Source organism: Babylonia areolata, chromosome 1 (genome assembly GCF_041734735.1).
Source record: "Babylonia areolata isolate BAREFJ2019XMU chromosome 1, ASM4173473v1, whole genome shotgun sequence".
Taxonomy (NCBI): Eukaryota; Metazoa; Mollusca; class Gastropoda; order Neogastropoda; family Buccinidae; genus Babylonia; species Babylonia areolata.
The window spans coordinates 48,500,846-48,527,449 of NC_134876.1; the positions used below are offsets into that span (position 1 = coordinate 48,500,846).

General features: G+C 41.3%; 1 protein-coding gene across 1 annotated transcript in view; it reads left to right on the forward strand.

The window, feature by feature from the left end:
* Nucleotides 1-26,604, forward strand: part of LOC143283473 (MAM and LDL-receptor class A domain-containing protein 1-like) — a 65,310-nt gene that overhangs the window by 35,026 nt on the left and 3,680 nt on the right. The window contains exons 18-31 of the mRNA XM_076589743.1: nucleotides 239-320; nucleotides 907-1,041; nucleotides 3,089-3,342; nucleotides 4,861-4,954; nucleotides 12,129-12,284; nucleotides 13,410-13,538; nucleotides 14,397-14,536; nucleotides 17,019-17,121; nucleotides 18,692-18,835; nucleotides 19,853-19,957; nucleotides 20,376-20,488; nucleotides 21,794-21,910; nucleotides 22,780-22,889; nucleotides 24,592-24,707. Coding sequence (XP_076445858.1) covers nucleotides 239-320; nucleotides 907-1,041; nucleotides 3,089-3,342; nucleotides 4,861-4,954; nucleotides 12,129-12,284; nucleotides 13,410-13,538; nucleotides 14,397-14,536; nucleotides 17,019-17,121; nucleotides 18,692-18,835; nucleotides 19,853-19,957; nucleotides 20,376-20,488; nucleotides 21,794-21,910; nucleotides 22,780-22,889; nucleotides 24,592-24,707 — 1,798 coding nt within the window. The remainder of the gene's footprint in view (nucleotides 1-238; nucleotides 321-906; nucleotides 1,042-3,088; nucleotides 3,343-4,860; nucleotides 4,955-12,128; nucleotides 12,285-13,409; nucleotides 13,539-14,396; nucleotides 14,537-17,018; nucleotides 17,122-18,691; nucleotides 18,836-19,852; nucleotides 19,958-20,375; nucleotides 20,489-21,793; nucleotides 21,911-22,779; nucleotides 22,890-24,591; nucleotides 24,708-26,604) is intronic.

The window sequence follows — 26,604 nt, forward strand, 5'->3', positions numbered from 1 at the left end:
CGAGAGAGAGAGAGAGAGAGAGAGAGAGAGAGAGAGATCTGTACCCATGAATACGTGTGCATGTGTACGCGCATGTGTGCAAGGTGCGCGTATGTCAGTTTGTGTCTCTGTGACATGGATGTCGATATTGCCAGTAAATTTGAATAAGTGTTGATAAATATTAATGTCTACTCATATATTATCCTCTTAACTATTTTTTTGTAAACTATATGCATTGTATATGAAATTTTGTTTACAGATTATCTTTGAAGCTGTCAGAGGATCTGGTCACTTCGGGGATATTGCCATCGACAATGTGAAAGTGCTGCCACATAAATGTCGTAAGAATTGTCAATATTCTGATGCACAGAGAAACACACTCTTTCTCTTTATCTATTTATCTCTTTTGATGAACCGCAGATGCAAAATATTTTATTCTGATCGATATGTATGGTTTCAGTGTGTTGAAAAATAATACCCAAAACACCGCCCTCCCCTCGCAAAAAACAACAACAAAAAAAAACAAACAAAAAAAAAACAAACAAAAAAACACACACACAACCACCTCGATATATACAGCTATCCTCCACCGTCTGTTTTCGTTTCAGTCTTTTTAAGATCAGTTGGAATCACACGTGCTTAACCTTTTTTTTATATAGTCCCAACAGTCACGTGCATAGTTATTGATCAAGTAAGAACACGTACATTACGAATACATTTGTTTCTCTTGTTTTTCGTTGTGAAGAAGAAAGCTGAATACCTTACTGACAAGTTGAATTTCAAAAAGACAAATAGATGGGTGGGAAGAGAGAAAAAAAAAGAATAGCGTACATATATTCTGCGTTTGCTTGATGTGTGTGCAAACATGCATTCGTATGTGCACGTACATCTCTGTGTTGATATTTACGGTTTTTTTCTTTTCTTCAGAGACCTTGACCTGCGATTTCACAGATGGATGGTGTGGGTTCGATGAAGTTCGCATCGGCAAATATAATACAGCTTGGCTCACAGGTAGTGGTGTAGACAGTCCGCACATCTCAGACCACACGAACGGAAAGGATGGTGAGATCCCTTGGGTGTGTCGTACGTCTGTCTTGTCACTCGTACCGTTTATGAAGGTGGTGGGGTGTCTGTTTTGTTTGTTGTTGACCTTCGTGTGTGTGTGTGTGTGTGTGTGTGTGTGTGTGTGTGCGTGTGTGTGTGTTGGGAGTCATTGCTTGTTGACCACAGATGTACGAGCGATAATACACAGCACAGGCCTCATCTTTGCTGAGCTGAATATGATAGTACACTGTACAAGACTTCTTATGTCTGAAACTGTGTGTTCTGTGAATTTGTCTATTAGTATTCTGCTGTTAGCGAATCCACATTTTTTTTTCTCAGATTTGGCACACTGACCAGTTCTCAAGTTGATTTTTGTTTTTTTTTGCTGATCCAAGCGACTCCGATCTCAACGCGGCCCGAAGAACTTCTAGTACATGGGCAGCAAAATTTCCGCAGGCGGTTCAATGGATAAATAAATCACACCCAGAACCCGCATTTCCAGCCAAACACTCGGAAGACTCGAGCAGAAAGGCATCAGACTATCAAGGTCCACAAAGCCACAGTTGATACTGAAGGGTCAGTGTGCTAGTCATGCCAACAGAATGGTCGTGTCAACCCGTAAGGGGTTGGCCATGTTCCCCCCACTCCTTCCCAGACTAACTAACGTCTCGACAACACAAACACAGAAACACAGAAGAGTTCAGCTCATTGTTTTACTGTGGTCGTGCAAAACAAGTATTTGTGACAAATCAAAACATAGGCAATGAAATAAATACCCCCCTCTAACCACAGCACAATTGTACATCAGCCGCAGACAACTGCAGCACCAGTTCAGTTCACGATGCTGCCAGAGTTCAGAGGACTAGGCTCCCTCCTCCCGACAGGTGAAGACTCACGGTACTTGCAGATTCGATGGCAGGGAAGGTCGGGACGAGAGAGACAATGGGAAAGTGGGAAAGGGTACGTTGGAAGCGAGGAGTGGGAGCGGGAGTGGGAACGGGAGAGAGGAAGTTTTGGGGTGGACACAGTGGAAGGAGAACGAGGACCGTTCCAGAGTTGTGTCCTGGACATCCGTCGAAGGAGTGGCACAGAAGGGAGGGAAACACAGGGAAAATCTGTCACCAGGTAAATAGGCACATCACTGGCCCAGGTGAAACACAGACCCACACAGACCAAACCTGAAGAAGGGGGTGACAAGGAAAACGCCCCACAACTTCACTGACGGCACCCAACGGCACACACGCTGGCACGGCGACCAGTCTCTCCTCAAAGCTCGGCATCAACAGCCAAGGGAAATCTTTCTCCCTAACTACCTAAGTTCCTGAACTTACTCAGAGTTACAAAAATGTTCAGGAGAAGGGACATGCCAACACGCATATCCTCAGATATGCACGTGTATGCGCACGAAGGAGAGAGAGAGGAGAAGGAGAGAGGGGAGATAGAAAGGGGGAGAAGGGAAGGAAAAGAGAGTTGCACACGAACACCACAAGGATCACCAACGAACCGTGCAGTCGACAGTCACTCTCCTTTACAGCTGATGTACGGTGAGCTCAAGGAAGGTCGAATCAGTCAGGGAGAAACCAGACTGAGGTATACGGACACTGAAGAACTACCTTCAAATGAAAAGGCATTCAGTCACGCGAGCTGGAAGCATATACGGCGAACAGACCAACATTGATATCACTCATTTCCACAACGACAGCTGAATTTGAAGAGGACCGGCGACAAAGTTTCGCTGTCACAGAATACAGATGTTACAGACCAACGACTGCCTCGTTCCAGACAACAGACTGCAAATTGTGACACTTGCACTCACATCACTGAGAACATCTTCGGATTCCAGTGGACTACCAAGAGAAGATTTCTCTCTCTCTCTCTCTCTCTCTCTCTCTCTCTCTATATATATATATATATATATATTTTTTTTTTTTTTAATTATATATATATATATATATATATATATATATATATAAATAGATAGAAAGATAGGTAGATGAATAGACAGATATACATCAACTTTCAAGACACTTTGTCATCACAGTTACGTGCATTCGTTTGTCGACAGGTAAATACTTGAGTCTGGTGATAGCAGATGCCAGCAGTTTTGGACTTCTTGGGACATACAACTTAACAGCAGAATCACATGGTGAGGTCTGTTTAGCCTTTTGGTACAGAATGGCGTTAGCATCCCCCGGTTCTTTGACTGTTTTCACTGCTGATCCAGAGGATCATACAGTGAACCGAAACGACTTGTGGAAGCGAAGAACAGTTGGTGAATATTGGAGCCTTGCTGAAGTGAATATCAACACCACAGAGCCCGTCAGAGCAAGTTGCCTTTTTGTTTATATCTATATTTAGATATAATATAATATAATATGTGTGTGTGTGTGTGTGTGTGTGTGTGTGTAGGGAGAGAGAGAGAGGGATGCGTGTGTATGTGTGTGTGTGTGTGTGTGTGTGTGTGTGTGTGTGTGTTTCCAATTTCCCATCTGCGTGTGCAAGTGAAAGAAATATTTGCAGGATGGTAGATATTCATAGAAATTTACAGCCTTTGACATATGAAGACATTCCAGTTTGATGCCTCTCGAGAACACGATCATCACATGAAGTAAAGAGTCGATTGAAATACAGGGTTGAAGGTAAAATGTCACGTTCACAATATGACATTTTAGGAAAACGTTGTTGTTCGGCCTGTATACAAACTTCATCATGCTTTATATACTGTCTGATCATGGAAGGAGAACAAACCCTACTGACCTTCAAGGTCAGAAATTAGAATTTAATGTCAATAGAGCACATGCTCAAGAATTAAAAAAAAAAAAACAACAACAACAAAAAAACTCTCGGTGGAGGGTATTGGAAGTCATGATCATATATAAAACATCGATTTTTAAATTGAAACCAAATCTCTTTGTGAGGGGCTGCATCGCTTTGCGGTACACCTCTTTAGTTTTTTTTTCTGTAACTTCTGTTATTTATTTATTATCTACCATAGGTATGACTTGATATTTTATTTTGCACCTCGAGTCCTCACCACCCCACCTCTCCTTCTTCCCCCCCCCTCTCCCCCCCACCTCCCCCTCTCTCTCTCTCTCTCTCACACACACACATCACTTGCAGAAGTAACTAGCTAATGTGGCACTCGAGCTCATGTGACATCTTATTCATAAAGGGAAACGCTTGCTTTTTTCATTGAGCCAGACTGAGAAGTGTCAGTACCTAGTTAGCGATTGTGCTTTCGCTCTACTCCAACCAATCATCTCTGTGAAAAGTCCCCAAAACATGCCAGCTCTCCACACTTTGTCACTGGCTTAGGAGTGGTTAAAACTCACTCAGTACGGCCAGTCCTCTCTTCTCCTCTACACAGACCCATCGGATGTCCAGTGGGTGTCTGAATGACCCAACTTTTAGCTTCCGTCGTCAGAATTGTGGTATTCTTTGTCAACATTCACCATTTCAGTATAAGAGCCTTCCGCTTGCAATATTTTGATGATGGTAATTGGGGTGAAACGCTGTTAACGTCGTCTCTTTCGCCGTTCGTATGGAGAGAGTTAAGGAAAAGGTGAGAAAATGGCACAAATATCCACGGCATAGGAAACAGTGAAGGTTTTTTTTTTTATATGATGATTGATGAGGGCACCGATGATAATATGTTGGCAGAAAAATCCTAATATTCTGCAGCCATATTGACGTCAACGAAGGAATTCTGTTTAATGTCCAGTCACATATGCTGTTGATTGTAGACATTTAGTTAAAGTATTTAAATTGACGTCACGTTTTTTCCGCAACGTCCTGTTTTGCATTTTGTGTTTATACTTGATGTTCTTGTTTTCCTAGGTCTATTTTGAAGGTCATGGATCAGATACACATAAAGATTTTTTGGCATTGGACGACATCAGCGTGAGGAGACAGCCTTGTGGGTCGATATATTGTGAGTGAACATAACACGCAGCGTTGCTGTATTGCTGTATATTTATTTATTTATTTATTTATTTATGTACGCTTATCTATTATTTATTCACCTTTTTTTTCTCAAGGCCTGACTAAGCGCGTTGGGTTACGCTGCTGGTCAGGCATCTGCTTGGCAGATGTGGTGTAGCGTATATGGATTTGTCCGAACGCAGTGACGCCTCCTTGAGCTACTGAAACTGAAAACTGTATAGACGATGTATTTTCACCCGTGGAGGAGGGGGAATTTTGTTTAATGTCCCGCCACACGTATTGGTGATCGTAGACATTTTGTAAAAGTATTAATGTTCACATTTGCATATTTGAATCGTATCGTTTAAAAAGTAGAAGAGGAAAGAACAAACCATTACCTGACTCCGCTCCCTCCTCTATGTCTGTTGGTAACACAAACATTCAGTTCTCATCTGCTACAAGAAATCTAGGGGTAACTTTTTCTGACACTCTGTCCATGGAAAAACACGTGTCCAACATCTGTCGCTCTGCTTACCATGAACTCAGGAAAATTAGTAGCATTCGCCATCTTCTCACTTCTGATGCAACCAAAACTCTCGTCTGTTCTCTCGTTCTGTCTAAATTTGATTACTGTAACTCCTTACTCTCTGCCATTCCCCAGTACCTCCTAGACAAACTTCAAAAGGTTCAAAATTCAGCAGCACGACTGATCTTCAGAGTCAGAAAACACGAACACGTACAGCCACTCCTCCAACAGCTTCACTGGCTCCCAATCTCTGCAAGAATACAACATAAAACATCCACTCTTTGCTTCAACTCTCTCACTGATCCCTACTTTCCTGTCTATCTTTCTGATCTCCTTCATGTCTATACCCCTGCCAGACAACTCCGCTCTTCTTCAGACAATAGAACCTTTACTGTCCCTCGAATCAAAACAAAGACTTATGGCAAGCGATCTTTTTCTCACTTTGCGACAACTGTTTGGAACCAGCTTCCACTCACAACTCGTTACTCTGAAACCCCCTCACAGTTTAAAACTGCCCTGAAGACACATCTGTTCAGACAGTCATACAATGTTGTATGAAATTGAAATGAAATAGAGGTGTGTGGTTGTGTTGTGTTGTGTGTGGGGGGGGGAGGGTTGGGGGGGGAGGGGGGGGCGGAGGGGGAGCGGGGGGGGGGGGGGGGGCGAGGGGGGAGAGGTGGTGGCGGGTGTTTGCACGTCCACACGCGCGAGCTTGTGTCTGTGTGTTGCGGGTGTGCGGGTGGGTGAGTTGGTACATGTGTGTGTGTGTGTGTGTGTGTGTGTGTGTGTGTGTGCGCGCGCGCGCGTGCGCACGCGTGTGTGTGTTGTTGTGTTGTTGTTTTTTTTTTTTTAATGTATAAATATGTATGTGAGAGATTTTAACACGAACTGTTTTATGAAGTAATGTTGTAGTTTGTTTACTCAGTTGTCCATCTGTTGTGCTTTTGTTGTTGTTGATGAGTTGTGTGTGTGTGTGTGTGTGTGTGTGTGTGTGTGTGTGTGTGTGTGTGTGTATGTGTGTGTGTGTGTGTGTGTGTGTGTGTGTTTGTGCTAGTGTATGTGGACGTGGTGGAGGTGTGAGGTGTTTTTTTTTTTTTTTTTTTTTTTTTTTTTTTTTTTTTTAACAATACGTACATTTTTTACATTTTCAGGTTTAATTTCTTAAATGTAATGATGTACATACGTTTTTACTTGAAATGTTTGATGAATATTGCTTTATCATGTGATGATGTAGCCTGTGTGTTTCAATTGTTTGTCATTCGTGTGTGTGTGTGTGTGTGTGTGTGTGTGTGAACATTTGTTTCATCTTTCTAGTTTTGATCTGTGTGTGTAATGCGGGGTGGTTTTTTTTTTTTAATTTTTTTATTTTTTTTTTATTTTTTATTTTTTTTTTTTTATTTTTTTTAAATACCTGTTGCATTTCTTGATTTAATCAACTGACATGACCTATTTTAATTTTTCTCTCTCGCCTATATTTCAAATTATATGCATACGTGTGGGGATGTTTGAGTGAATGTTTTTTTTTTTTTTTTTTTTTTTTTTTTTTAGTGCTATTGTAAAGCGCATAGAGCTTCAAGAATATGCGCTATAGCAAGAAGTCTGAATAAATAAATAAATAAAGGGAGGGAAGTTGAGTGGTGAGTTGGGGGAAACCAGGTAGAAGGAGGGTGACAGGTGTGTAATTGAGATGAATATTTAAGTACAATTACAGAAAATTTCTTAATGAACTTCGTAAAAGAAAAGTCTTCTAATTTAACAAGAGAAACAACATAATGAATGCGAAAAGTCAAAAACGTAAGCTTTCTCAGTGACTTGTGATGACACACTTTCATGCAGGTAAGGCTTCACAAAATGATTATCATTAATTACATGCGTAATTATCTGTCACATCATTGAAATAAAATCAATGCACTTGACAGTAGGGCGATATTTTAGTCTGTAATAAATTAGATAATATTCTGAAAATTAAACATTAAAATTGGACCAAAGTCTGAGACAGAGTCCACTGACTAAATTTTATAGTTGAATGGATGCACTTATGAAATCTCTTTCTAGTATATTTTTCATTACATTGGATGACAATGGGCAATATACTTTTTCCAGCTGTAGAATTCTTTGCTCCCCTTTTTGCTGCTCGGTCTGCTTGATCGTTATAAGAAATCCAGTATGGGATGGTATCCAAAAAAAACCGACATTTGCATCTTTGACAAACAGGGATTATATAATAAATACTTAATTTCAAACAATAGATCTGATTATACTCAGAGAGGAGCAAACGTTTTACAAAAACTGTTTGAGAATCAACGAAAAAAGGAATTTACTTATCGTCATTTGTATTTGAACAAGATAATTCAAAGCCACAAGGATGTCCACCAACTCAGCTGTAAAAATTGAATATCCCTTTCCTGAAAATATGATTTTTCTCTTTTATGGTAAGGAAAACAGAAGTAGATATAGCACTGAAATCGTCCAGAATCGAACCATCAGAGCACACTTTTAAATGATTGTAAAAATTTCCGTCTAATTCAGTTCTGACAGACTTTGCTATTAGTATATGTGGACATCCTTTTCTTGTGTCAGAAGCACATCTGTTTACCTGTACTGTAAAGGGGCTGTTTCTAAGAAGGCAAATCGGGGAAAAAAAACAGCTTGAGATGATGTTTGAATCGCAGGCACTGGATAGGAGTTCATTTGAACACAGTTATTGACTCACTTGTGTAAACAATGTGAGTCTATATAATACCCCACTGTTCGGTTCTCTGTGTCTGTGTGTATCTGTGGTAAACTGTAACACTGTCATTTTCTCTGGAAATACTTAGTCAATTGATACTAAATTTGGTATGACAATAGCAAATGATCAGTTCTTTCGATACATTCTAATCATAATGATATTGTATCCCTGGGAAGGGCAGAAAATAGATTTAAATATTCTAACCAAGAAAATTACTGTTATATTTTTCTTTTTTTTCCACAAACTTAGCATTTTTATATGACATACTGATACACTGAACAATAGCAGTTCATAAACATTTTTCTTGCCGAAAATGGAACATCCTTTGCTCAGTGTGGAAGTTACATTTACACACACATCTCTCAATGTGCCTGTTAATGGGACGTTATACTTATAGGCTGAAAACTGTTAGGGTAGCTGTTAGATACACATGTATGTTAAAATGTATGTATGCAGTGTGTGTGTGTGTGTGTGCGTGCGTGCGTGTGTGTGTGCGCGTACGTGCGTGCGTGCGTGTGTGTGTGTGTGTGGTCACATTTTGGTGTGTGTATGTAACATAGATATAATATTTTATGTTATCAAAAGCGTTTTTGTAAAGCACCTAGAGCAGATTTCTGGATAGTGTGCTATATAAGTATCCATTATTATTATTATTATTAAAACTAATCATTAGTAAGGGAGATGATTTTCTTATAACAGATCTCACTCATCTAAAATATAACATTTTAAAACACGACTCAAGGCATAAAAAGGCTTTTGTGTTTTATATTCAGTGGGAAGGTGTTACACTATTTACCTTTGAGAATGATGTTAACTACTACATCGACGTGTTTACTGCATACAAATGTTTTACAGATGTTCCTACATTAACTAGAATAAATATCATAGAAATTGTACTTGACAGACCCCGCACGAATCGACGGAGGCGGACATCTTGGATTACATTGTGCCGCATTCACTCAGTAATTCGCGATAACATATCGGGCGCCCCTCAAAAAGTGAACCGCTTTTTGACATGTATTTTCTCAGTGATAGAGAAACCTGGTTAATTGAAAATTTTCACACAGTAACCTTAGGGTATCATCAACAAGTCTGCAAAATATCTAAAAGTTCGAGTATTGTTAAATTCAAAACAGCATGTCAAAAAATCCAATATCAGAGCTGTGCAATGTGACCTTCATCATGTTCATGCCAGCTGCCAGGTGTTGGCATCTGGCAGTCAGTGTCAGTCTAGAGATAGCTTGTCTGGGCATCAAGTCTATTGATTTTTTTTATATTGTTGTCTGTATCCAAAATCAGTTCTGTCCAAAGTTTCAGTTTGGAAGGATCAACAATGCCTTTGAGTGAAAGTGATAAGGTTACCATTGAAAACTGTTTCAAGGAGAAAGGCTGGGGTGGAAGAAGGATCGCAAAGGAATTTCCACGCAAGTGGTGGAGTCATGTAATTGTAAATAGACTTATTGCTAAAATACGCACGACAGGGTCAGTAGCACGTAAAATTGGCAGTGGGAGACCCAAGACTGCATGTTCGGAGGAGAACAAGGACCGTGTTGAAAAAACTGATTCAATCCCAGGAGGAGAACCCAGGGACCCACAAATCTCTTGGAGAAGTTGCAAGCAATTTACAAGTGAGCAAGTCTTTTGTGCAAAGAATGGTGAAAGAACTAGAGCTGAAGCCCTTCAAGAGGATACAGGTATCAAGGAGGGAGCAAAATGTTAGAGGGAAAAGAAAAACTCGCTGCCGTAACTTGAATGACCGCTACGCGGCCACTGATGTGAAAAGGATCATTTTCACAGACGAGAAAGACTTTACGTTGGAGATAGCTAAAAATCGCGAAAACGACTGCGTTTATGGGAAGTGGAAACGAGAAATTCAGCCATCTCGCCTCTATCACGAGACTTTTAGATTTTCAAAAAAGATAATGATTTCAGTTGAAGTATCCTGGAAAGGAAAGACAAACATTCATTTTATTGACTCTGATAGAGCCAAGGTTAATAGTAAAAGCTACATTCAGTTATTGGATGACAATCTTCTCCCGAATTGTAGGCGTCTTTATCCTAGAAACAATTACGTGTTTCAGCAAGATGGTGTTGCTTCACACACAAGTAGGGTAACCCAGGCCCATCTGGAGGAGGCTACACTAGAATTCATCAAGAAGGATGAATAGCCTCCACAAAGTCCTGACTGTAACCCAATGGATTATGCCATATGAGAGTCTCTGAAAGAGAAAGTTTACCGGGGAGTGAGAGACAGATTGACCGAGCAGGCGTTAAAGGACATGATAATTATGTCATGAGAGGAGATATCGGTGGAAGAAATACGGAAAAACATTTCTGCTTGGAAGAAACGGCTTCATTTAGTCGTGGAGGAAGATGGAGGCCACATTGAGCATAACCTGAAATAAGTGAGTTTTCCTCTGATATTGGATTTTTTGGCATACTGTTTTGAATTTGACAATACTCATATAATTTGCGTCCGAACGTTTAGATATTTTGCAGACTTGTTGATGATACCCTAAAGTTACTGTGTGAAAATTTTCCATGAATTCGCTTTCTCTGTCACTGAGAAAATACTTGTCAAAATGCGGTTCACTTTTTTTTGGGACACCCGATATAATTGACGGGAGGCGAATGAGGCAGCTGAGTTTTTATTCAGAGATTTTTGCGCATAAGCCTAAAAAACTTACTGCATAAATATCCCCAACAAGCATACAAATACAAAAATCGTTTTTCCAAGCACAATTTCAGTTACATCACGTCGCATTCTGCATGCACGAAGGAAGACAACTCTGGCCTTTGCCAACTGTGCGTCTGTTAAAAGCAGTCCACCCGTGGAAATCTGTAAAACATGCAATACCAAGCTTTGAAAGATGTAATAAGTTTTTTTAACAGTAACAAAATAATCTTCAGTATACTGTTTTGCACATCGTTTAGAGGTAAAGTATAAATATTCTAAGCAACTCCTAGCAGACAGCTATGTTTCGAGGTATAGAAGGATGTTTTGGTTGCTCCTTGCCAGTCTCAAAATAACTGTTGTAGAATACTCCATTCAGTTGACACGAAAGGGGCGGCAGGTTGGTATAATGAACTTGCAAGTGGTCGCGCCATGTCTGACTGACGTCACAAAGTAACGCATATAAAATTAAATGGAACAGTTCTGGAAATGCGGAATATCGAATAATTTTGGTTTGGGGATTCCCAATGTTTTTTAATTAGGTCTGAAAGAACTAGTGTGTAACAACTCCGCTGTTTATATTTACTCATCATCAGACGGTAGAAATAGTTTGCTGGTATTGTGGGCTTCTAAGGCAAGGTTAGTTTGACGCAGCATCATTCTTAGTCAGGTCAGTAAAATCCTCGAAGTTTAAATTCAGATATTTCATCCAGTGACTGACCTTGTGGGTGAATAAGCGACATATAGATCTAGATCAAATTGTGTGTGTGTGTGTGTGTGTGTGTGTGTGTGTGTGTGTGTGTACCAGATTATCCTTTTACTTCTTTTTTTTTCTCTCTCCTTAATTCCTTTGCTGGATTAACTGCATTTCACAAGTGAGTCTTGAAGGCATTGCCTCTCTTGTTTTTCGTGATGACAGCAGACTGAAATCGGAACTGAGAGCAAATTGTCAGGCGAAGAAAAGAACCCCATACATCCATGTCTGTGACCAACGCATTATTATTAACTTTGAAGTTATACGCAAAATGAGCATTGCGCTGTTTCGTGGTTGTATCTCCTCTCTGTCATTGTGTGTGTGTGTGTGTGTGTGTGTGTGCGCGCGCACACACACACACAACCACACACTCTCACGCATGTACCGCACGCACGCACACACTCAAACACACACGCACACATCTGTGTATATGCACGCGCTATAACTCCTCCATCAGCAATTACCATTGTACTACAGAGAAGCTTGTTGTCTCCCCCAGTGTGGCAGTATCCTGCAGACTGTAACTTTGATGGCTATCGTTGTGGCTACACGGAACTCAACAGGGACCGTCTTCTCGCTCGGTGGATCCAAAAAGATGGTGCCACACCCACTGCGAGCACTGGACCAGACGAGGACTCTCCTCTTGAATTCTCAGGTGAACAGCGTTCATCAGAATGAATGTCGTGACCACAAAAGTTAGTTACTGGTGCTAATCTGTGTATGTTACGTTCCCATTCACACGATTCGAGTTGGTGATTTATTCCAACGTTTCTCTGAATGATTATCGTGACCACAACAATTGGTTACTGTTGCCGATTTAGTTGTATGACAGTCACAGAATTCGAGTTGGTGATTTATTTCAACTTTCGTCTTAACGATCTGAGGATGCTGTAGCATACATTTCGCCCCTCCGGGTCTTCAACAGGCAAAGCAGAAACCTAATATTCCAGGCATCTTAGGACTCGTTTCGAAACTGAATAATGTACTATAATGTAATAAACTGGTTTATTGAAACTCTCCGGCCACAGTAACAAGATGCAAATGGTAGAGAGATTCCCCTGTAAACACCATAGTGTACACCACTGTGACCTGTGCCGTTACAGTTTGGATGAAACAACTTGAGGAATTTTGGACCTATACGTTTAACTGCAATATCTCCTCCACATTGATATTGCCTCAACCCTAATTTGTGAATTTCTGAAAACGTTAGTTCTCGATATGAAAAAAGAGATCCACTTTTTGTTTGATTTTCTCTATATATCCCTTAACGATCAATAGATAAAATCGTCAACCGTCAATGTTCAGATGTATTCGTTTTGTGTCAAATTTGAATAAATATTTGACGACTAGATGTATTAGTGCATAAAACAGCCTTACGGCAAAGCTTTGTTGACAATATGACGGGACATTGATAGTGTTTGATTAAGAATATATGTGCATTCTGCAGATTTTCACCAATTTTGTAATGGGACAGAGACCTCCGCAATTAAACCATTTTGATAATTTTCTCCATTTACTTCTCGTCTTTTTCAGACACAGCATACGATTTGGTATGTGCATCTGCCTGTGCAGAATGATAAAACTCGCCCTGTGTGTGTGTGTGTGTGTGTGTGTGTGTGTGTGTGTGTGTGTGTGTGTTAAGATATGTGACTTTCGGAAACGATAGCCATGAAAGTTACACGACACGGAAAAGAAACGAAAGATGTCTCGCATCTGTGTTGTGGATTTTAAATCTATATGAATATTCATTGTGGTTTTATGATGCGGGGCTTGTCGCCAGGGAGATACATATACATGGAGACCACTCTTCCCGAAGAGGGCACCATGCAGCAGACCAGTATACTGATCTCACCAGAGCTGACAGACACTCCCAGGAGGATCTGCCTCAGGTTCTGGTACCACATGCAAGGTAACGTCAATACGCAGATGGGACAGACACCCAACAGTGGATGAATGATAGATAGCTACATGGATAGCTGTACTCGGAATTATTAGCAGCATTGACTATTTTGTGATTTTACATTATTGGAAGGAAAATGTCATTTTATGAGGACATGATAAAGTCTGGAGAGTGAGAAAGGTGAACGAACCTTCTCGAATCGAGTTCAATGCGCTTCATATGTACATTACAAATTAACTGTAAATGAATTATGAAAATAATCCAGTGAATCAATTTACACTCTGACTGTAAGCAGACACAATGACACTACTCATCCAGCTCGCACACAGAAACAGAGCGAGTCGCAAACGCATAGTTTGACACACATGCACAAATCACTCACAGCATGTATGATACGCAGGTTGGAACTGTGATGGACAAAGGTATCAGTGTCGGTCTACCCTACAGTTCTGCATAGGCTTTACCTGAATATCAAATACTTTCAAGAAAAAAAAAAAAAGACAGCGGCCAAATGAACTTTCTGTGATAGTCTTTTTTATGCTTTTCTGCCCAACTGATCCCACACAAGGTATTCAACCCAGTTTTGTTGCAAAAGTCCATTTGTTGCAGAGTCCATTTGGAAGAGTTCATTACATTTCCATAGAACCGTGTGCAGAAAGAGACAATTTAAGTCGAAACATTGTTTCATCTTGGTAATGTGGGGGTGGGGTCGGTCGGCTGGGCTGTAAGCAGCATGATTTTACGTATGTGTGCGCGTTGTGTGTGTTGTCATTGTTGTCGCTGTTTATGAAGAGAATCGCAGTGAGAGAGAGTGGCGGGAAAGAAACGAGCAGAACGAACTGCTCATTGAGGTTCTTTCCTCACCAGGCAATGAAACTGGGACTTTGGTCGTTGCCTTGGAGGACTCTGTCTCTGGTGTGACTGAAACCCTGTGGTCGGCGGACGGTGATCGGGGCACAGGCTGGCAGTTAGCTGAGGTCGACGTGGACGTCATGAAACCTTCCAAGGTAGCTCCAGCTAGAAGCTGGGGACAGTTCGGTCATTTTGATAGATGATTATTGATAATAATGGATTGTTTTCATATCGCACATCGCACAATTTTGCGTGATGCAACCCAGTGCTCTGGGCACACTCCACTCACATATTTCATGCAGTGACACCACTTACTCTTATTAATCGCTACCCAGCACCGCCACCACCCTCCACACACACAGCCAACATGGCTACGCTTATGCGTGGTAAAATATATAATGACTTGTGATAGGTTCCAAAACTCACTGAGAGTGGGAGTGTTTGGCAAATCTATCCTGGACGTGTTCTCCTGACTGGGTGTTTCTGTAACAGGACAGTTACTGTGAAATGGTTTGTTCTTTGATGTTTTGGTATGGTCTGTATCACAGGTTGCAAAGGCAATGTTTTAGGGTGTATGTTCGCTACACAGGCAAAAAAAAATCAATCTAGGTCATTATTTCGCAAAATAGATAACGATCAAAAGAGCTCATGACTTAATCCAACCCCAAGAACATCAAATGTACCATACCATTGGTCATGATGGCAGCATGATTCATATAGAAATTAAGGCCAGATGTTTAAGATCACGGTAACAACATGACAGACTATGAACATGGTGGGAGAAGCTTGAGCAGCAAACCAAGGACGGACGGACACGCACGTTTTCCGTCAGTCCGTTGTCATAATTAAATACCAGAGAGGCAAGGCCTTCAAGACTCACTTGTGATGCGTACCATATTTGGCCAAAAAAGGGATCATGAGAAGAAGAAGAAAAAAGAGAGAAAAAAATCATTTCAAAAAAGCGTTTTGTATTAAAGGTTAATGAGCAATACATTATATATAAATGGCGTTGCATCGGTATTGAGCCATGCAAGTTACGCTCGGAAAAAAAATGAAAATTTACCCCAAGACCAAAGCTCATCTCATGATATCCAAAATTGATATGCTTTTTTGTTGTTGTTGTTGTTTGTTTTTTTTAGCGCGATGTTTAAATCATGTCATTTTGATAGATCCCGGTTATTAAAGTTGTTTTTTCTGTGTTCGCGGTAAAGGAGACGTTGCCATTGCCTCAGGCACACCGCAACATGTTGCCGTTTTCTCAGGATCCGCAAGGCCTACCGAAACTGAGAACGTTTGGGGTGCCGTCGATTCATAATTTTCAACGTTCCTTCTAGTTAATACAATATCCATTCTAAATTATTCATATGCATTAAACACGTCGGTGGTGTAGTTAGTGTCATTGTCAGTGTTCAGTCTAGAATTGTATTTCTTTTCTTTTTATTGCAAACAAGAAAAATAATGTCATGCGGTTTTGAAACCCCAAACAAGCATTCAAGCAACTGACTGGGAAGAGTCCAGTATCTTTTCTGGATTCGGAAGCTCAACGAAATAAATCGTTCATGATCCGGAACTGCAGCTCAATCCGGAAGACTTGAAGCTTGTTACTGATATGAGTGAAAAGATTATTTTTCTTCTCTATGTTAAAATTTTTTTATCCATTTGATCTTTTATTGGTATGTTTTGTTGTTTTTTTCCCCAACAAATTTTGTTTTGACAAAGTATTTCTAGAGAAAATGATTTGATTAAAATTTTCCACGGACACACACATACAGACTGTGAAGACAGACAGACTTACGGATACAAAGACAACCGAACACCAGGTTATCACACAGACTCAGTTTGTTTACACAAGTGATTCAAAAAAGCATTAATACTGAACAAGGGCAAAACGGCAATGGATAGGTAGACGCAATCTGTTTATCCATGGGAAACTGGGTGGACTGTCCTGGATAGTCCTGGAATTATTCAAATCGTCTTAAAATTCGACAATCCTGTTGGGTTCTATAATTGAAATAAAAATTCGACAGGGGATGTATTTATATCAGTATTCAAACAGCAATGAATATCGCGCGCGTGTGCACGCACACGCTCACATACACACACACACACAGATATACACGCACACACGCGCGTGCACACACACACACACACACACACACACACACACACACACATTTATAATGCTAATTGAGGAGAGAGGAACAGGGAAAATAGTGATAATTTAAGGCATGGGATGGGTGGGGGAGTTGATGGATTTTCGTCTAAGATCACAAATATGGATAGACGTTAAGGAAAAGAACGAACGAACACACAAACACACAAAGACACACACACACACACACACACACACACACACACGCACACACGCACGCATGCGCACGCGATCCCTGCATAATATCCTGTACGTAAGATCATAAAAAAAAAGATTAGAGGAGAAAAAAAGCAAAAAAACAACCAGCAACCGATATAAACATCCCATCATCTGCACAACCAACAGAGAGATGCAGAATAATGATAACAATAACAACAACAACAACAACAAAATGATGGTGATCACCAATGTGGTCATTAGCATCATCATCATCGTCATTGTCATCATCGTCACAGTTACTTTTGAAGGCCAGGTGAACGTTGCAGATAAAGTTCGCAACAGTCATTGACTGGTCTGACGGTAACCAGCAACTGTTCGGTAACGTCGGTCTGGATGACGTGGAGGTTGTTGACGGCACGTGCTACCCTGGTGAGTGTGGTATTTCTGTCTCGCGTTTACACACCAAGCAAAGGTGCGCGTTTTGCGCGCGCGCGCATGTGTGTGTGTGTGTGTGTGTGTGTGTGTTGGCCTAACATGTTAAGCAAGTCAGAGATAAGAGTAAGCGAGTCTTAGCAGGCATTTCTGGCCATGTAAAATACCAATATACTGCCCTTTAATCCCTTTTGTGTATATACTTTAGTTTTTATTTATTTTTTTATTTATTTATTTTTTTTTTATACAGGATGTGTCTGTGTGTATACACTATCACTTTTTTTGTGTGGCCTCAGTTGCATGCAATATCACGAGGACATAGTTTCACTCTTCTCTGTTTTTGATGTGTAAAATATAGTCATAAGATAAAACATGAATTAAGTTATTGTACCAAAAAATCATATGTGCAGTAAGTGCTAGTATGTTTCAGAATGTATGAAAATATTATTTGTATGCATCATTTATTTGTACATCATTTCTATCATACTGCCCAAAATACAGCCATACAAAGCAGTCCAGGCGTTTTTATGTGTGTATTTTGTATTGGTATAATGTGCTGGCTTCAGTTGAAGAAAACGCGCGATGAAATAGGTGCGAACAGTGCAGGATTTTCTTTTGGTTAAAAGGTGTATGCACCATGTCTGTAATATATTTTCTTTTAATTGTTGAAATAAATTTGAAACAGAAAATGTAACAATAGACTATTTTCTGCCTGCGTCAAATGCCTTCTTTTTTTAAATTTTTTTTTTTTACACCCAAGCTTGATTAACTCACTCAGTACGGCCAGTCCTCTCTTCTCCTCTACACAGACCCCTCGGATGTCCAGTGGGTGTCTGAATGACCCAACCTTTAGCTTCCGTCGTCAGAACTGTGGTATTCTTTGTCAACATTCACGTCTTCAGTATAAGAGCCTTCCGCTTGCAATACTTTGGTGATGGTAATTGGGGTGAAACGCTGTTAACGTCGTCTCTTTCGCCGTTCGTATGGAAATAGTTAATCTTTCTTCTGATGGCGGGAACTAAGGTCTGATTGCACACTGGCTAGATAATGCTAAACAAACTTCACAAATGGGTTAAAGGACCTCTCAACTGGTATGTTTTCATTAAAAAAAAATGTGTTTAAGAAAACAGCTTATTACGCATGGCAGGCTGCACATTGAATACTGAAACTAACAGGTTTTTTTTTTGTTGTTTTTGTTTTAGTGGGTCCTCCGACCTCCCATTTTTTCCCACCTTTTTTTTTTTTTTTTTTTTTTAACTGGGTCCTCCATCCAGTTTCTTTCCCCCCATTTTCATTTTCTTTTCCCCCCCTTCAAATGCCATTTGTTACAAAATATGCTTTTGTGTCTTTGTATTCAAGGACTTTTTATGGGCGAAAACAGAAATATAATACAAAATATTATTCTGGGTGTTTTGGGGTATCATTGTGTATGCCTCACATGTGTGTGTCTGTGTATGTATGTATGTGTGTTTGTGTGTATGCATGCGTGCGTGCGTGCGCACACACTCATTATCAAATGCTAAACACCTGTGTCTAACAAATGAGATGTATGCAACGCGTGTTGCAGTACCGTGGACGGAAGAGTGGCGCTTTCGCTGTGACAGAAGCAGCACGCAGTGTGTTGGCGGTCAAGGTCAGTGCAATGCCGCCACCCTCCTCTGTGACTGTGAGCAGGGCTTCCATGGCCCGCAGTGCCAGTACACCAGTGGGGGTGAGAACTTCGTCTGCCTGCCTCTTCTCTCTCTCTCTGTCTCTCTCTCTCTCTCTCTCTTACACAGACAGTGATGCTTGTAAAATGTTCTTCCACGCTCACTGTCTTTCTCAAAGCGGCCCTGAAAGAAAGTCCCTCACCCTTGAACACCTCCACACCCAGTTCCCCAAAGAGTTCTGGACTGATGTCTACACTGACGGCTCTGCGGCAGATGCCATTCGGAACGGAGGGGCAGGAGTCTATGTTCAGTATCTGTGAGGCAGAGAAGAAAAGATATGCCTCGCTACCGGCCTGTACTCAACCAATTACAGAGCCGAAGCAGAAGCCTCGAGGTCAACCCCTACGCCAGCCACAACGTTGTCTCCCTTACCGACGCCCTGTCCATCTTGCAGGCCTTTTGGTCCAACAGAGATCCAGAACTCAACGATCTGCCCTCCTCTCTCGCCTCCCTGTTCACAAGTTACACAGTCACCCTACAGTGGATTCCCTCCCACTGCAACGTACTTGGCAACGAGACTGCTGACTCCCTGGCAAAGGAAGGTACTACGAAAGAGCAGATGGACAGGTCTACTCTGAATCCAGGACCATCATTAAGGCCAAGCTGCAGAACAAGTGGAAGCCACAACAATAAAATACATACCTAGGCTTCAGATCATCCTGCAAATTAACGTGCTCAAATCAAGAATAACGAAGACAACTGATTGGTAACAAATAAATTATTCAAAACCCGCAACAGTGCATTCTCTGTGCTGTGACATGGCCTACATACGGACTAAAAAGATGCACATACATTTAACAATGACCGGTCCCCCCAAAAAAACAAACAAACAAACGAACAAAAAAAAAGTCTGGGCATAGAAACTTCAATTGCAATTCACTCACCGACGCACATGTGGCATTGTGGAAAAAACAAAACAAAAAAAAACCCAAACATAAAGTCGTTCACCAAACTTAATTAAACGAGCATGCATTGTAGAAGGCAAATGTTGGGCAGACTTTTTTTCCCATGTCTTTCAGGCAGTGCATGTGTGAAATACCCTTGCCATCGAGGGGACTGCTATAATGACACGGTGTGTGTTTGCCCAGACGGATACTACGGGGACATGTGTGAACATAAGATGGGTGAGTCATGCCAAACCAGTCGTTCTCGCTATTTTTATGAATTATTGTTTTATATACGCAAGCATTATGGGCTTTTCAAGTCGTGTGTGTGTGTGTGTGTGTGTGTGTGTGTGTGTGTGTGTGTTTGCGCGCGTGTGTGAAGGAGCTGATATCAGCTAGGCCTGAGAGATACAGACACTCTCTGTGGTGTTCAAGGCAGTTGTGCAACATCCTATAGAGTCACTTGGCTGTGGTGTCCGAGTCTCCCTTTTTGAGCCCTTGGCATTCCAGTATCTGGGTGGGAGCTGACCATGGGGTCATATCCCAGTATGATATGCCTGATTAAGATTTGAGCCCATGCTCATGCACTCTGTTGTGTTAACCACTTCGCCATAGCGGTTAGTCTTTCTGATGAGTATTGTGTGTGCTGACTATCCAGTGCAGGTAGAGTGTACCCGGGACAAGATGGTGGTCAACGTGTTCCCGTATGGATTCACTGACCTGGCCTCGTGGAACATCAAGCATCCTGAGAATGCAAAACCCTCCTGCAAGGTAAGTCACAACATAAGGTATCATGTGACTGCCAACATTCCCTGCCAGGTAAGTCACAACATAAGGTATCATGTAACTGCCAACACTTCCTGCCAGGTAAGTCACAACATCAGGTATCATGTGACTGCCAACATTCCCTGCCAGGTAAGTCACAGCATAAGGTATCACGTGACTGCCAACATTCCCTGCCAGGTAAGTCACAACATAAGGTATCATGTAACTGCCAAAATATCATGCATAGTAAATTAGCAATGCAAACTACACTATTTGTTTCACAGGAAACTATCATGTTCGACATGTGCTGCGCATGTGCTCGCCATATGGACAGTACACGTATCCTGCAGGTATCAATAGGCGTCTTGAAATGGTACATTTTCCCCACAGAATAATTTGTAAAAAAAAATGTTAGCAAGGAAGTCAGTTCAGATCAGATATGAAGAATAATAATTATGTGCTTTTCAGGTTCATGTTTTTCAAAACTGAGAGCAGTTCTACGTCTTGGTAAAAGTAATGTATTTATAAACAAAGTGGTCTTTGTGTTATTTGAAATGAATATTTATAAACAAAGTGGTCTTTGTGTTATTTGAAATGACGTTATCTAGACTAATATCTAGAAAGAGCAGCAGAGATCAAAATAAAAGTAAATTCAGTGACCAACGTGGTAAATTGATTAGAGTGACTGCCTACGGTACATATCATTCAGTTCGTTTTGTTCATAGCCCAGCTGACTGCAAGCTCTTATTACTTCCAAGACAAACCGCCCTGAATCGTCCCAAATGGGTTTGAAAAGTGCGCCGCTCTTTGTATCTGGAAATCCTGGCTTCTTGGTCTCGAAGCCCATTTTGGGAAATCTGTAGCCAGTGCACAAAGTTACCTTCTTCTTCTTCTGCGTTCACTCGTATGCACACGAGTGGGCTTTTACGTGTATGACTGTTATTTACCCCGCCATGTAGGCAGCCATACTCCGTTTTCGGGGGTGTGCATGCTGGGTATGTTCTTGTTTCCATAACCCACCGAACGCTGACATGGATAACAGGATCTTTAACGTGCGTATTTGATCTTCTCCTTGCATATACACACGAAGGGGGTTCAGGCACTAGCAGGTCTGCACATATGTTGACCTGGGAGATCGTAAAAATCTCCACCCTTTACCCACCAGGCGCCGTCACCGTGATTCGAACCCTGGGACCCTCAGATTGACAGTCCAACGCTTTAACCACTCGGCTATTGCGCCCGTCGCACAAAGTTACCGAGTTGAGATGCGTGACAGCTACAGTAATTTATCGTTACACCCGTTGTGATCAGTTGCAGCCAGTGAACCAGCTTGGTGCCCATGGCAGCAACGGGTGGCAGGGCTTTGTTGGAGAGTTTCTTCATAAGAACGACCCTTGTGCAGGCAGCGCCACAGTGGAAGAAGAAACGGTGAGTTACGGGCCAACAGACATTGCCATGCTGCTTCTGGTGATGGCTGTAGCAGTCTTTTCTCTATTACCTGTTTCCAAAAGACAAAGTCTAGAGATGATAAACTTGTGCAGCGTACTTAGCACACATAAAAGAAACCACGGCAACAGAAAGGCTGTTCCTGGCAAATTTCTGTTGGAAAATCTACTTTGATGGTAACTGAAATATACTGTTGATAGCATAAAGAAGAATACATGTGGGTGGTGCAGCATTGTGGCGATACGCTCTCCCAGCCCAAGTTTCACACGCAGAAAGAATATTGTATACAGGACAGTGTACTATTGTCTTATTCCGTTTAAAAAAAAATAAAATAATGTATTACACAAAGCATAAAATGACCAGACCAACACTGAGCTGTTGTTATGTCTCTGAAGCAATCACTGCGCTTGTGTCAGTCAAAACGTAGGTATACTACGTAGAGAGGAGACTAAGCGGGCAGTTCAGCATGCCCGCATGTGTGTGTGTGTGTGTGTGTGTGTGTGTGTGTGTGTGTGTGTGCGCGCGCGCGCGCGCGAGCGAGTGAGACAAGAATAGAGAAAAAAGGAATGTAAACCACCAGTATATACAGATTAAAGTATGCAAAGGTCCTCGTCTTTGGATTTGATCTTTAATACACATAATTGGTTTGCTTTTTCTGTGCATGATTTGCTACTTTTCTCTGCATTTGGGATTTTTACCATGCATATGTATGTGTGTCCTTCAGCTGACCACATCCTTCAGCTACCTTTTGGATGTTCCAACGACCTCAGCGATAATTTCAGAAAACAACTTCAGGAATTTGATTCAGTTAGAGTTATTTTTTTATTATTATTATTTTTTTTTTTGAACAGGTCGAGTGGATAACCTTCTCACGCGATTTGCTTGTGTACACCGACCCACTGGGGCGCCATATTTCTGATACCAAGGTCAATGTCAACTGCACTGTGGAGAATTTACCAGAGTGAGTTGTCTTTACATCGTCGTTCATTTTCGCAAAATCCTCGAGAATATGAAATGAAGCTACTGTATGGGTTAGTTATTATGATTCGTAAACAGTGAAGTAAATCTAACACATACAAAAAATGCAAACGAGTAATCAGCCAATGAGTATGATGGTGAACGTTTGAATTAATATTTCTGACAGTGGGACTTTGAATTTCCGATAGTGACCACGAAGAAAATATACTTCTGTTGTTTTTAAATCTATTTCTTCCAAATCATGAAATGTCTAAAACGAGTTATTAAAAAAAAAAAAAAAAGAAAAAAAAAAAAAAAAAAAAAAGAATCCGTGCAGACAAGTCCTACACGACTATTGTGTCATAACACAGTTTGAAGGTAAGAACAAGAGAGGCAAGGCCTTCAAGACTCACTTGTGATAAATTAAGTCCCCTAGCAATAATTACACAGTAATTTCCCTTTTTTACTATCTGCACCAAAACGTTTGCAAAATAAATAAAAATTCCATGCTTAGCAAAAGAAGTTCCTGTTTGAACAAAAAATGATAATAATGACTGCTGTTGTTGTTGTGTCAGAATAAGAGGTCAAAGTGCCAAGTTTAGAGAATACAAAAAATATAAATATAACAGTAAATGCAGTTTGCATATGATTAGGCTTCTTTTTATTTTTTTGTGCCCATCCCAGAGGTGCAATATTGTTTTAAACAAGATGACTGGAAAGAACTGAATTTTTCCTATTTTTATGCCAAATTTGGTGTCAACTGACAAAGTATTTGCAGAGAAAATGTCAATGTTAAAGTTTACCACGGACACACAGACACAGACACACACACACACAGACAACCGAACACCGGGTTAAAACATAGACTCACTTTGTTTACACAAGTGAGTCAAAAAAACAGTATCCTACTTTGAAGGTTGTGAGTGGATTCCCATGTAGCGGTCTTTACTGTCATGCACACTGGCAAGGTGACACGGTGTATGGCTTTCTGAAGAGAGTGACTTTCATTGTTATACTGTGTATATTGTTCTGAAGAGAGTGACTTTCATTGTTATACTGTGTATATTGTTCTGAAGAGAGTGACTTTCATAGTTATACTGTGTATATTGTTCTGAAGAGAGTGACTTTCATTGTTATACTGTGTATATTGTTCTGAAGAGAGTGACTTTCATAGTTATACTGTGTATATTGTTCTGAAGAGAGTGACTTTCATTGTTATACTGTGTATATTGTTCTGAAGAGAGTGACTTTCATTGTTATACTGTGTATATTGTTCTGAAGAGAGGGACTTTCATTGTTATACTGTGTATATTGTTCAGAAGAGAGTGACTTTCATTGTTATACTGTGTATATTGTTCTGAAGAGAGTGACTTTCATTGTTATACTGTGTATATTGTTCTGAAGAGAGTGACTTTCATTGTTATACTGTGTATATTGTTCTGAAGAGAGTGACTGGGATTGTTTTACCGTGCGTGGCTTTCTGAAGAGAGGGACTTTAATTGTTATACTCTTTATAGCTTTATGAAGAGAGTGGTTATCACCGTTACATTGTCAATAGCTTTCTGAAGGTTGCTTATATACATTTATATGTATATATATTTTTATTTATTGTGTGTGTGTGTGTGCGGTTATGAGAATAAAGTTGTGTAAAACTTTTATTGTTGTTCATTCATTAAATGTCTATGATAATGTGTTTTTTGATCCAGACCTCATCTGGCTGTGGACGTGAAAGAACTAGGGCGCCGAAGAAAGAACTCAGCTGGGGACGTTCGTGTTCTGACTTTCATTGAAATCCTGTTTACACTGAACATTCCCAACCGAGGTAATGAGACATTTGTTTACATCTTGTTCACGCTGGACATCCCTAACCAAAGTAGACACTCACTTGAATCTCTTTTTTTAAATTTAATTTAATTAATTTTTTTTTTTGCACTGAACATTCTCAACCGAGGTAATTAAACACTTAGGCATATTTAGATCCCGTGAACACATTACATTCCCAGCCGACATAAACAAGCACTTTGATCTCGTTTACGCCGAACATTCCTGACCAACGTAGCCTGGTCAGCGACAGTTCATCGGATCGGCGACAACTGAGGGGGTCAGAAAACCGCCAAATTGTCGCGGGTTGACGTCACATCAGCGGATTGACGACATTTCAGTGGATTGGCGGACATTTCAGCGGTTACTAAGTAACCGCTGGTTTGTCGTGGTTGTTTCCTTCACAAGCACTTCATGACTTGGATAGTTTGTGTGGGGGTATTCTGTGTATATGCGTGCTGAGTTCCGGAGCATGTCAGTGTTCCCTCAGGTTTTTTCTGTTCTCAAAGGTCTGTGTTCCCCCAGCCAGGTGTATGTTCTCCAAGGTATATATTCCCCCAGGTCTATGCTGCCCCAGGTCAGCCACGGTCAGTGACAGTCAGCAGAGGTCAGTGGCCATAATGTTCACCGGTGACAAGCGGTCAGTAGTAGTCAGCGGTCAGTAGTAGTCAGCAGTGGTCACTGGTTGTCGGTTGTCAGTAGTGGTTAGTGATGGTGATTGGTAGTCAGTGTGGGTCAGCGGTGGTCAGTGGCGGTCAGTTGTGACCAGCAGTGGTCAGCTGTTGTCAGCATTCAGTAGTGGTCGATAGTGGCCAGAAGTGATCGGTGGTTAGTACTAGTCAGCGGTGTTAATGGACAGCGGTCAGTAGTGGTCAGTAGTGGTCAGTAGCAGTCAACGGTTATCAGTCGACAGTAGTGGTCAGGGGTCAGTGGTTGTCAGTGTCAATGGTGGTTAATAGTGGTCATTGGTGATCAATAGTTGTCAGCGGTGGTCATGGTCAGCGGCGCTCACTAGCACGGTGACCAGTGGTCAGCGGTCAGTAGTGGTCATCATTAGTCAGCAGTGGCCAGTGTCAGTGGTGGTCTGTAGTGGTCATTGGTGGTTGATATTGGTAAGCGGTCAGCAGTGGCTAGTAGTCAGTAATGGTCATTTTTCGGCGGTGGTCAGTGGCTGTCAGCGGTGACCAGTGGTCAGTGGTGGTCAGCTGTCAGTAGTGGTCAGAGGCGGTCAGCCGTGATCAATTGTCAAAGGTGGTCAGTAGTTGTCAGCAATGGTCAGCAGTCAGTAAGAATCAGTGGTCAGCAGCGGTCAGTGTCAATGGTGGTCAGTGGCGATCAGTGGTGAACTGTGGTCAGTAGGGTTCAGCAGTGACGAGTGGTCAGTAATGGTCAGCAACCAGTAGTCGTCAGTTCTGAGTGGTGGTCAGCAGTGTCAGTAGTCAGAAGTGTCAGTGACCAGCTGTGGTCAGTGGTGAGTGGCGGTCAGCAGTGTTGAGGAGTTAGTGGTCAGCAGTAGTCAGTGGTCAGTAGTGGTCAGTGGCCATAATGTTCTGTGGTGACCAATGATCAGTAATGGTGAGTGGTGGCCAGTGGTCAGCAGTGGTCATTGGCCAGAAGTGAAACATGGTCAGCAGAGGTCAGTGGTCAGCAGTCAGTAGTGGCCACATTTGTAGTGATAAGTGGTCAAAACCGGTGAAAAAACGTTGCATAAGATATAGTAGTCAGCAGTGGTTCCAGACATGGGGTAACATAGACTTGAGGGAACATAGACTTGGTGGAACATATACCCGAGAGAATATAGACTGGAGGGGAACAAAATGCCAGAAAACGTAAATTTTGGGGAACAAAGATCTGGGGGGAATAAAGACCAGGGGGAACTTAGACCTGGCGAAAAAACT